This window comes from Balaenoptera acutorostrata, chromosome 7 (genome assembly GCF_949987535.1).
Source record: "Balaenoptera acutorostrata chromosome 7, mBalAcu1.1, whole genome shotgun sequence".
Taxonomy (NCBI): domain Eukaryota; kingdom Metazoa; phylum Chordata; class Mammalia; order Artiodactyla; family Balaenopteridae; genus Balaenoptera; species Balaenoptera acutorostrata.
Window position 1 is genome coordinate 45,795,833 of NC_080070.1, and position 13,500 is coordinate 45,809,332.

The following is a 13,500-nucleotide window of genomic DNA, read 5'->3' on the forward strand; positions in this document are numbered from 1 at the left end:
AACTAAAATCCAAAACACAGGCTTAGAAAAAGGTCTAGAAGGATATAAAGTACTCAAAATGCAAAGAGTAGTTAAGTCTGTATAAGGGAGTGACAGGTAATTTATCATAAACTTGTTTCTTATGAAATTCAAAACATCGTAAGAGTTACAAAATGAGAAAGAGGCTGTGAGCTCCTTACCTAACTGCAGTGTGGCGGCCAGCAGTGCATGGATGTAGACTGCAAACTGGGCTCGAATCCATTCGTCGCCTCCCTCCCAGCCCGTGCCATCCAGGAAGACATCATCCCGGTTCTCGGTCACATGCCTCACTAGGTAATCTGAGAACCTTAGGTCTGCAGTGGTTGGGTTAAGCAGCTTCCTGAGTTCTGGATCATGGATCTGGATCAGAGCTTCTTCTACCTAGAGGGTACCCAGGTATAAGTCAGTGTCTGGGCATTCACGCAGATATCCATGCCACACTTTAAAGAGTAACTACTGGGGAGTTGGAGCTGGAAATAAAAAATATGAATAACAGCATTCTCAAAAGGTGAGCCTAAGAAAGAGACAGGTTTTTTACACTGAAGTTTTTTTTTTTCTTTCACTATTTTAAAAATGCTCATTTTCTGTTCTTAGAAAATATATGCATAAATATTTAATCTTGAATTATAAAAGTAATTCATGTTGACTAAATATTTTGGAAAATATAGAAATGTATAGTTAAAATCACCTTTATCATACAAACAGAAATGAATACAATTAAATATAATTCCTAAAAATTTTTCCTTTGATTGCACAGATACTTTGGAATATTTTTATTATGTAATACTTGATACAGAAAGAAATATATGTAACTTACAGGTTAGTTTTAAAGTATAATAATAAAACAAATACCCATGAACTTGCCAACCAACTTCAGAGCTAGAATGTAACCAATAATGTTGAGAAAACTCTGTGGTCCTCCCATCTGTATCCTCCTGCCTTGGAAAGTATATGTATTTTTCTCCCTCAAAATTGGGATACATATAGCTTTGAATCCCAGATTTTTCATTTATTGTATTATAAACGTTTTCCCAGGAAGCACATTCTGGTACTTTCTGTTAGAAACTACAAAAACCTTAGGGTGGCCGAAATCACCCTCACACATTTGTAAAAATTAATTGTAAAATTGAACAAATTATTTAAATTTCTTATATATTAATAAGATGTCAAATATTTATCTCTAGTTCCTTCCTTTTGATAGCGGGGCATATTAAACAAGCTAGAAGTATTTAAAATATTTATACGATAAACACATTTTAATTGTGAGACTGTAGTAGGACCAGATTGCCTAGGTAGGAATCCTGGCTCATCCAGTTAGTAGCTGTCTGATCTCTCTGTTCCTTACAGACAGTAACAATGCCTATTTCAAAGGCTGTTATGAAAACCAGACCAGTTCATACACCTAAGGCGCTTAGGATGCCTGGCAAAGGAAGCAATTATTACCACGATTAGTATTATTACTATGCCCCAAATTCCAATTAAGAAAGAAGAATCAGAAAGAGAAAAACAAATACCATATGCTAACACATATATATGGAATCTAAAGAAAAAAACAAAGATTCTGAAGAACCTAGGGGCAGGACAGGAATAAAGACACAGACGTAGAGAATGGACTTGAGGACATGGGGAGGGGGAAGGGTAAGCTTGGACAAAGTGAGAGAGTGGCATGGACTTATATACACTACCAAATGCAAAATAGATAGCTAGTGAGAAGCAGTTGCATAGCACAGGGAGATCAGCTCGGTGCTTTGTGACCACCTAGAGGGGCGGGATAGGGAGGGTGGGAGGGAGGAGAAATGGGAATATATGTATATATATAGCTGATTCACTTTGTTGTACAGCAGAAACTAACACACCATTGTGGAGCAATTATACTCCAATAAAAATGTTAAAAAAAAAAGAAAGAAGGAAAACAGACCAGCGGTGTCAAGGACCCACACTCATATGTAAACCTACTTCCACAATGGCATCACTGAGGTGCTTCTGTTGTCGAAAAAGGATGTTAGTAGCTCCAGCAACAAATCCTCGAATGGTGACATCAGAGAGAAGATGATGCTGCTGCAATGCCATATAAGGCAAACACAGGTACCCCTATGAATTACAAGAGTAACAGAAAATATTAGAAAAGTAAAGGAACAGCCACGTCTCTCGTCAAGCCTAGAGAGCTAATAGTAGGAAAAAAAACTCCCCATCTTTCCCCAACCCCACACCATTCCTAACACAGCTGATCTTTGACTCAATACAATAATATTCCAATAATAACAACCATAGGTCCTGACTGTATTAAGGCCAGTTAATTGCTAAGCTTCTCCATGAATGGTCAATCTTGGCAAAGTGGTCTACCATGAAGGTTGTCTTACTTGACCACTTGTTCCTCAGCTCAACTTAAAAGCCTCCACTGTAACTAACAAACCGAATTTTTTTTCATTTAGGAAATGAAGTATTAAGCCCATTAAAAAGTATGTTGGGGCTTCCCTGGTGGCGCAGTGGTTGAGAATCTGCCTGCCAATGCAGAGAACACAGGTTCGAGCCCTGGTCTGGGAAGATCCCACATGCCACGGAGCAACTAAGCCCATGAGCCACTACTACTGAGCCTGCGTGTCTGGAGCCTGTGCTCCGCAACAAGAGAGGCCGCGACAGTGAGAGGCCCGCGCACCGCGATGAAGAGTGGCCCCTGCTTGCCACAACTAGAGAAAGCCCTCGCACAGAAACGAAGACCCAACGCAGCCATAAATAAATAAATAAATACTTTAAAAAAAAAAAGTATGTTGTTTAGTAGAAAGCTGTTTGTTCTTCCAGTAAAATTTTAAAACACATGCATTTGCACATAACCAGCAAAGTACTATTATAAGAATAGCAAACACTGCATAGCAATTATTTTATTGTCCTATTGTTTAAAATTATGCAACAGTATTTTAAGACACTTGCTACTAAATGTTTAAAGCACAAATGACAGTGGCAGTAGTGTATTTAATTAATTTCCATTTGAATTGCATTTGAAAATACCATTGCCCTGAAAATTATACTTTAACCACCAAGCCACAGCAGGGAGTTAAGTGTACAGAAAGCAGCCTATATCCTGAAAATAAAGGTGTTAGCACTGGAGTGATGCACTGAAGGAGGAAATGGAATTTCTGCTGAAAGATTCTGTATCAAGATAGATTTCCAACTAGTGGCACAATTTGCATGTGAAGGCAGGAGGGAGGACTTGCTGAAACCCTGAATTTGTTTCAATCAAGTTTGATGACAGTTTTATTCATTTATTTTTTACTCTCACCTTTTTTTAAGAAACACTGACTATAGTTATCTGGATAGTGTCTTGTTTCCCTCACGAGACGAATTTCTCGGAGGGCAGGGGGCACCCCTTCTGCTACTGCATGTCCTTCCGTGCATCTACCATCTGCCTTGTACCTCACAGCTGGTTGTTATATACTTAACATGAGAGAAGACTTCCAAAAGTTGGAATATATGTCTAGAAACCTGGTTTTATTCTTCTTCTTGACAGTGTCTTCCTCTGCTCTATAATATGCCAACTAATAGAAGCAGCAAAAATAAATCTATGTCTATGCATTAGACATATTCAGTATATAGTGCTTCTCAACCCACACCCTCTTGTGACTAAAGGTGGAAAGTAGCCCTGGTCCTTATGCCAAATCACTCAAACAGCTGGTGCAAGGCTCACAGGTCATGCTTTACTTTGTGTGCTATGTATTAAAAACAACAGGCTCCCTGCTCCCCAACTACCTGTTTCTAAACATAAATACTACAGTATTGAATGCTCTTTCAAACGTGATATGGACCCCAGAACACCCTACTCCCCCAACTAGGCCTGAGAATCCTTCTGATAAAGGCACTCTCAGAACTGCCAATTTTTACAAAGATTGATTTAATTGCTCATAGTATTGCATTTCATAACTGATTCTGTTAGAGAAGAAAAGTCTACTGTCAACAGCGGAATTCTTGGCTAAGTCTATAACAGCATGAAAACTAAGAATGTGTTTTTTTAAAAAAAATCAATAGTTCAAAGCTTTTTTAAAAAATGAAACAAATATTCCCTAAAATATTATACATATATATATTCTTTGACCCAGCATTTTACTTCTCATAATTTATCCTACAGATATACCCGTTCATGTGTGAGATTTGTAAAAAGTTATTTATTGCAGCATTGCTTATCATTGCAAAAGACAGGAACCCTAACTATTCATGAACAGGGCAATGAATAAATGTTCTTCTATATGATGGAACACACTGCAGCAAGTGATGAAGTTCATCTCCAAGGAATATTTTGCTTAAAAAAAAAAAAAAAAAAAAAGACATAGATAAGGTTGGTTGCCACTGGAGAGAGCAACTGAATAGCAGGGGATGGAATGAGAGAGACTTTTTATTATAGATGCTTTGGAACCTTTTGAATATTGAACCATGTGAAAGTATTACATATTTATAAAGTTATTTTAAAGAGTAGATCAAAACGGCCTTAAAATTTTGCCATCATTACTTTTAACGATGGTCAATTTAGCCTAAATCTTTTAAAGGTCTTCAGCGTCTGGTGGCAGCAAGAGCCTGGGTACTTTCACATAGAGCAGCCTCTACACCCAAACTCACCATGGCTTTCCACTTTTCTAGAATGCTTTAACTTCCACATTTGGAGCTGCAGTATATAATGGTTTAAAAAAAAAAAAAGAAAATTGAAGAGATATTTGCACACCTATGTTCACAGCCACACTACTCAAAATAGCCAAAATGTAGAAGCAACCCATATGTCCATCGATGGATAAATGGATAAAGAAAATGTGGTATATACATACAACGGAATATTATTCAGCCTTGAGAAGGAAGGAAATCCTATCATATGCTACAACATGGATGAACCTTGAGGACATTATGTTAACTGAAACAGGACAGTAACAAAAAGATACATGCTGTATTATGATTCCACTTATGTAAGGTATTTTAAAGTAGTCAAGTTCATGGAAACAATGATGGGTGCCAAGGGCTGGGGTGAGGGCAGAATGGGGAGTTGTGGTTTAAAGGTTATAGAGTTTCAGTTTTGCAAGATGAGAAACTTCTAGACATCTGTAGTACAACCATGAGAATACACTTAACACCACTGAATTGTGCACTTAAAAATGGTAGAGATGGGGCTTCCCTCGTGGCGCAGTGGTTAAGAATCCGCCGGCCAATGCAGGGGACATGGGTTCGAGCCCTGGTCTGGGAAGATCCCACATGCCGCAAAGCAACTAAGCCTGTGTACCACAACTACTAAAGCCTGAGCTCTAGAGCCTGTGAGCCACAACTACTGAGCCCACGTGCCACAACAACTGAAGCCCGTGTCCCTAGAGCCCGTGCTCCACAACAAGAGAAGCCACTGCAATGCGAAGCCCACGCACCACAATGAAGAGTAGCCCCCGCTCGCCGCAACTAAAGAAAGCCTGCGCACAGCAACAAAGACCCAACGCAGCCAAAAATAAATTTAAAAATAAAAATAAATCTTAAAAAAATGGTAAAGATAAATCTTATGTTGTTTTTTTTGAACCACAATTAAAACTAAAAAACAAATAACATCAAAAAACACACCTCAGCTTGGTAAATCTGGCAAACCTGTTGTGAGCTGATCTGCTAGAGAGCTGCAAAAGCATAGTGCCTTCTCCATTGCGACTTGGGAAGGGCTACAATGCCATCAGGACCAACTGCCATTTTCTTATCTCTCCTCTGTTCAGGGATGACAAGCATGTTCATGAACTGGAAGCCTCCATACTGCAGGGATGTCAGTTCTCTCCAAAATTTTATCGAGCGTTTAAAGGTAATCTCTCAAAATCTCAACCTGTGTGAGTGAGAACTTAAGTTGATCCTAAAATTAATGTGGAAATGCAAAGGGCTAAGAAACTCTTAAAGAACAACAGCAAGAGGGGAAGCCTTTTCTCTGCCTGACACGACATACATGGTAATTAACACAGTGCAGGACTGACACAGGGATAGACAGATACACCAATGAAACAACAAAAAACACAGAGACAGACTCCCTTTCTCAACCACACACAAAAATTAATTCCAGGTAGATAAAACCCAAAATGTGAAAGTCAAAACTACAAAGCTTTATGTCCCACAAATCAGTGACGACAAGGGAAACAATCCAGAAGCTTTGAAGAATGAGTACACAAAGGGAAATCCAAATGGTTAAGAAGAACATGAAAAGATGCTCAACCTCAATAGTGACTACTGAAAAAAAATTACAAACTAAGAGCCAGAAGATACTATCAGATTGGCTAAATATTAGGAACTTTGACAATAACAAGTGTTGGTAAGAATGTGAAACAATGGGAACTCTTAACCACTGCTATGGGAATGTAAACTGTCACAACCACTTTAGAAAACAGTTTGGAATTATTCTAGTAAAGCTAGCATACCCATACCCTGTAATCCAGTATTCCCACTTCTAGGTACTGAATCCTAAAGAAATGCTTGCATGTATACAGCCAAGATTTCTGAATAAGAATTTCATAGAAGCATTATTTGTAGTAGCCAGAAATTGGAAACAATGTAGATCTCCATCCACAGAATTCGTAAGCTGCAGAATAGCTGAAAACAGAAAACTACAGAGGAATAGTAATACACAACTTCATGCAAAATTACAGATGAAACTAAGAACAATGTTGAGAGGAAAAAGAAAAAGTATAGTGCCACTTAAATAAAACTAAAAAACATGCATCCATTACTTTTTAGCTAGTCACGAGTTATTTGTAGGTTCCCTAAATCTGAATATGATACTCTGTAAGCAAGCAAACCAAATATAAACTCAGAAGCAATACATAAAGCAGTTTAATACATGTGGCAGAAAAAAATTTTGGTTTCCAACTACATATACTTTTAATTCTTTCATATATTTGTTTTACTAAAACAGTTACAAATTGTGGGCTTCCCTGGTGGTGCAGTGATTAAGAATCCTCCTGCCAATGCAGGGGACACGGGTTTGAGCCCTGGTCCAGGAAGATCCCGCATGCCGTGGAGCAGCTAAGCCCGTGCACCACAACTACTGAGCCTGCACTCCAGAGCCCGTGAGCAACTACTGAGCCCACATGCCACAACTACTGAAGCCCACACGCCTAGAGCCCGTGCTCCTCAACAAGAGAAGCCACTGCAATGAGAAGCCCACGCACCACAACAAAGAGTAGCCCCCGCTCGCCACAAATAGAGAAACCCCATGTGCGGCAATGAAGACCCAACACAGCCAAAAATAAATAAATAAATAAATAAATTTTTTTAAGATGCTTTTTAACCTAGTTCTTCTGTACAAGTATTTTTAACATCTTCAAGAGAAAAAAAAGAAAAAGCCTAAAGGCAATTCACTTTTCAGTATATTCTGTATTTGAAGGCTACTGACATGAAAGAATCAACAATTGTATTTGAAACTGGGATTAAACAAGTTAGATTTGAATCATTACACAATAAAACATAAAACCAAAAAAAAAGTTTAATTTACCATAATGATGGTGGTAAGCCCATCATATACGCAGTACTGGTATAATGGACACAAAAAGAATATTCTGCCAAACAGTTTATTAACAGCACACAGAACACGTTACCATTGCTTTAACTCAGCAACCTGGCAGACAAAAACAAAATCCCTCCCTCTTGATATCTCCACAGTGATAAAAATTAGAGTGGGTGGGTGAAGCAGCAAAGTAAGGGCTCCAAAACGTACAGGCAGTCATGACACTCACATATGAGTTCAGAAAACCCACAGTTTGTGGCTATTGATTATACTCAGTAGTTTGAGAGCCCTGAGTTTTCTCCCCAGGCTCCTGAATCCCAGTTTTAAGAAAATGTGCATTAGTTCAATCATGAAACCAATTAAGATAATTTCAGCATCCCCTAACAGGTCACAAAATGAACAAAGACAGCATTTTCTGTTAACTATTCAGCCAACACTGACTTGGGGCAACTACTTATTTGTAAAACTGAATAAACCCAGAAAGAATTTATCATATAGTGGAAATACATGTTCACGTCAATACTATCCATTTTCTTTTACTTCAGGCATAAAGCAAGGTATTTACAGAAAACATAAAACATTGCTCTAGTTGCTGGACAGATGTATCTGTCTTTCATGGTAGATTGCAAGACCATGGTTGCAAGAATTTAGAACCTAGTACGAGCCTAGCACATAGGAAGGCAATAAATACTTTTTGACTAAAAAATGAAACGGGGGACTTTGCTGGTGGCACAGTGGTAAAGAATCTGCTTGCCAATACAGGGGACACTGGTTCGATCCCTGGTCCGAGAAGATTCCACATAGCGTGGAGCAACTAAGCCCGTCTGCCACAACTACTGAAGGTCGTGTGCTTATAGCCCGTGCTCCACAGCAAGAGAACCCACTGCAATGAGAAACCCACACACCACAATGAAGAATAGCCCCTGCTCGCTGCAACTAGAGAAAGCCTGCGCACATTAGTGAAGACCCAATGCAGCCAAAAATAAATAAATAAATAAATAAATTTTACTTAAAAAAAAAAAAAAGGGATTTTTTTTCTTCTGCTCCATTTTGAAAAATAATTCATGAACGGCAATAAAATAAGGAGTTTCTCCTGAGAAACTCCTGAGTAGGATGAAAAATAAAAAAAACCCAAATGTCGCTTCCAGAATCCTAAAATATTCCTGACATTAAGAAATGATATCCTAGGACATAAGATGCTGGCTCAAAGATTCAATTTGATTTACTACGTTGTGTTTAAGTTAAATCACAAATACATTTTGAATGTTTTTTCATAAAAAGATTAAAAAATAGTTTTTAGGGCAAGTTAACCAAAACACTATATTATATCTACGAGGGGTACTAATATTTAAGTTAGCCACCTAAGCTTTCTTGTTCTTACAAAATTGTAGTTTTTGGAATTGTCATATTTTAATATACATTCATTTAATGTAATCAAGACTGCCTCCTCCCCCACCAAAGATAAACCTGAATAATTAAAAACAGACCAAATACAGTGATTGGTGACCTCAAAATCCCCTGAATTAATTCTCTGTAGCCTTACACTATGGTCACAGATGCCACAGCACTGTGTATTTTACAGTCAAAGAAAAATTTTCAGACTGAAAATGTGTTTAACACTAAAAGTTAAATTCTAAAAGGATTTTGTTATATCCTTAAGGGCCTTAATAAAGGATTTTAAACCCTACCTTTGTGAAGATGGCCAGGGGCATGCCATACCGGTCCTCTTCCAAACCGGAAATTAGCCCTGGTATCAGGACTACCTGGCCTGTGTTAGCTTGAGGTTGTACAGTAATCGGAGGACTGTCTGAGGGCAAAGACTCCTTTGGAAATGAGTTTGTCTGTTCCGATCCCACCTGTTCTCTTTCTTTCAAGGAGGAGTCCTCTAAGACACTAGGATCCAAGGTCTCCCAGTCACTTTCTGAAGACTCTGGAGATGGGCGAGAAGGAGGTTTCAAATATTGATTGCTGTCATTGGGTTCCTGTCCTTCACTGCTGTCATCGTCTACCTGGAACAAAGGTTCTTCAGTCTTGATGGCAGCATCTCTTCCATGGTTTCCCATCATGATTTTCTCGACAGTTCCCAAGTTGGTATTTGAAATGTCAGGAGCAGGCATAGAAACAAATTCATCTTCAGGGGGATTACTTTCTTGAAGCCCAACATCTTCAGACATACTCTTTCGGGGTCTATACTGAGAACTATCACTGAGACCATGTTCAATCATGCCTAAAACATACAATATTGGAGAACAGTTTGGCTTATAATAAGGTAAAGGAAAAACAAGAGTTGTATATTCTGCTTTAAATAGTGGAACTCCCTTGAAGTAAGTCAGAAAGGGAAATACAAATATCGTATATTAACGCATATATGTGGAATCTAGAAAAATGGTACACATGAACTGGTTTGCAAGGCAGAAGTAGAGACACAGATGTAGACAACAAATGTATGGACACCAAGGGGGGAACGTGGGACATTGGGGTGGTGGTGGGATGAATTGGGAGATTGGGATTGACATGTATACACTAATAATGTACAAAGTAGATAACTAATAAGAACCTGCTGTATAAAAAAATAAAATAAAATTTTAAAAAATACAAACAAGAGTGGAACTCTCCCATAAAAATTTTAATAAGCTATGCTCGCACAAATTTCAATGAGAAAAAAAGAGAACAGAGAGCAGAAGCAAGAAGAACTACAATCCTGCAGCCTGTGGAACAAAAACTACATTCATAGATAGACAAGATGAAAAGGCAGAGGGCTATGTACCACATGAAGGAACAAAATAAAACCCCAGAAAAACAACTAAATGAAGTGGAGATAGGCAACCTTCCAGAAAAAGAATTCAGAATAATGATAGTGAAGGTGATCCAGGACCTCAGAAAAAGAATGGAGGCAAAGATCAAGAAGATGCAAGAAATGGTTAACAAAGATCTAGAAGAATTAAGGAGCAAACAGAGATGAACAATACAATAACTGAAATGAAAAGTACACTAGAAGGAATCAATAGCAGAATAACTGAGGCAGAAGAACGGATAAGTGACATGGAAGATGGAATGGTGGAATTCACTGCTGTGGAACAGAATAAAGAAAAAAGAATGAAAAGAAATGAAGACAGCCTAAGAGACCTCTGGGACATTAAACGCAATAACATTTTCATAATAGGGGTCCCAGAAGGAGAAGAGAGAGAGAAGGACCCGAAAAAATATTTGAAGAGATTATAGTCGAAAACTTCCCTAACATGGGAAAGGAAATAGCCACCCAAGTCCAGGAAGCACAGAGAGTCCCATACAGGATAAACCCAAAGAGAAACATGCCGAGACAAATAGTAATCAAATTGGCAAAAATTAAAGACAAAGACAAATTATTGAAAGCAGCAAGGGAAAAACGACAAATAACATACAAGGGAACTCCCATAAGGTTAACAGCTGATTTCTCAGAAGAAACTCCACAAGCCAGAAGGGAGTGGCATGACATATTTAAAGTGATGAAAGTGAAGAACCTACAACCAAGATTACTCTACCTGGCAAGGATCTCATTCAGATTCAATGGAGAAATCAAAAGCTTTACAGACAAGCAAAAGCTAAGAGATTTCAGCACCACCAAACCAGCTCAACAACAAATGCTAAAGGAACTTCTCTAAGTGGGAAACAACAAACCCAAAACAATTAAGAAAATGGTCATAGGAACATACATATCGATAATTACCTTAAATGTGGATGGATTAAATGCCCAACCAAAAGACAAAGGCTTGCTGGATGGATACAAAAACAAGACCCATATATATGATGTCTACAAGAGACCCACTTCAGACCTAGGGACACATACAGACTGAAAGTGAGGGGATGGAAAAAGATATTCCATGCAAATGGAAATCAAAAGAAAGCTGGAGTAGCAATACTCATATCAGATAAGATAGACTTTAAAATAAAGAATGTTACAAGAGACAAGGAAGGACACTACATAATGATCAAGGGACAAATCCAAGAAGAAGATATAATAATTATAAATATATATGCACCCAATATAGGAGCACCTCAATACATAAGGCAACTGCTAACAGCTATAAAAGAGGAAATCGACAGTAACACAATAATAGTGGGGGACTTTAAAACCTCACTTACACCAATGGACAGATCATCCAGACAGAAAATTAATAAGGAAACACAAGCTTTAAATGACACAATAGACCAGATAGATTTAATTGATATTTATAGGACATTCCATCCAAAAACAGCAGATTACACTTTCTTCTCAAGTGCGGATGGAACATTCTCCAGGATAGATCACATCTTGGCTCACAAATCAAGCCTCAGTAAATTTAAGAAAATTGAAATCATATCAAGCATCTTTTCTGACCACAATGCTATGAGATTAGAAATTAATAAAAGGGAAAAAAGCGTAAAAAACACAAACACGTGGAGGCTAAACAATACGTTACTAAATAACCAAGAGATCACTGAAGAAATCAAAGAGGAAATCAAAAGACACCTAGAGACACATGACAATGAAAACACAATGATCCAAAACCCATGGTATGCAGCAAAAGCAGTTGTAAGAGTGAAGTTTATAGCAATACAAGCCTACCTCAAGAAACAAGAAACGGGCTTCCCTGGTGGCACAGTGGTTGAGAGTCCGCCTCCCAGTGCAGGGGACATGGGTTCAAGCCCTGGTCCGGGAAGACCCACATGCCACAGAATAACTAAACCCGTGTGCCACAATTACTGAGGCTGCGCTCTAGAGCCCACAAGCCAGAACTACTGAAGCCTGTGCACCTAGAGCCTGTGCTCTGCAACAAGAGAAGCCACCGCAATGAGAAGCCCGCGCACCACAACGACGAGTAGGCCACACTCACCGCAACTAGAGGAAGCCCACGTGCAGCAACGAAGACCCAACGCAGCCAAAAATAAATAAATTTATTAAAAAAAAGAAACAAGAAACATCTCAAATACAAAATCTAACCTTACACCTAAAGGAATTAGAGAAAGAAGAACAAACAAAACCCAAAGTTAGCAGAAGGAAAGAAATCATAAAGATCAGAGCAGAAATAAATGAAATAGAAACAAAGAAAACAACAGCAAAGATCAAAAAAACTAAAAGCTCGTTCTTTGAGAAGATAAACAAAATTGATAAGCCATTAGCCAGACTCATCAAGAAAAAGAGAGGACTCAAATCAATAAAATCAGAAATGAAAAAGGAGATGTTACAACAGACACTGCAGAAATACAAAGCATCCTAAGACACTACTACAAGCAACTCTATGCCAATAAAATGGACAACCTGGAAGAAATGGACAAATTCTTAGAAAGGTATAACCTTCCAAGACTGAACCAGGAAGAAGCAGAAAATATGAACAGACCAATCACAAGTAATGAAATTGAAAGTGTGATTAAAACTCTTCCAACAAACAAAAGTCCAGGACCGGATGGCTTCACAGGTGAATTCTATCAAACATTTAGAGAAGAGCTAACACCTACCCTTCTCAAACTCTTCCAAAAAATTGCAGAGGAAGGAACACTCCCAAACTCATTCTATGAGGCCACCATCACCCTGATACCAAAACCAGACAAAGATACTACAAAAAAAGAAAATTACAGACCAATATCACTGATGAATATAGATGCAAAAATCCTCAACAAAATACTAGCAAACAGAATCCAACAACACATTAAAAGGATGTTAAGTGATCAACACCCCCATGATCAAGTGGGATTTATCCCAGGGATGCAAGGATTCTTCAATATATGCAAATCAATCAATGTGATACACCACATTAACAAGTTGAAGAATAAAAACCATATGATCATCTCAATAGATCATCTCAAAAGCTTTTGACAAAATTCAACACCCATTTATGATAAAAACTCTCCAGAAAGTGGGCATAGAGGGAACCTACCTCAACATAATAAAGTCCATATATGACAAACCCACAGCAAACATCATTCTCAATGGTGAGAAACTGAAAGCATTTCCTCTAAGATCAGGAACAGGA

General features: G+C 38.3%; 1 protein-coding gene across 1 annotated transcript in view; it reads right to left on the minus strand.

Moving 5' to 3' along the window:
* The window catches only part of AVL9 (AVL9 cell migration associated), a 63,812-nt gene that overhangs the window by 12,437 nt on the left and 37,875 nt on the right, over nt 1-13,500 (minus strand). Inside the window, exons 10-12 of the mRNA XM_057549691.1 lie at nt 9,199-9,737; nt 1,971-2,109; nt 180-395 (exon numbers count right to left, since the gene is read on the minus strand). Of these exons, the coding sequence (XP_057405674.1) occupies nt 180-395; nt 1,971-2,109; nt 9,199-9,737 (894 nt within the window). The remainder of the gene's footprint in view (nt 1-179; nt 396-1,970; nt 2,110-9,198; nt 9,738-13,500) is intronic.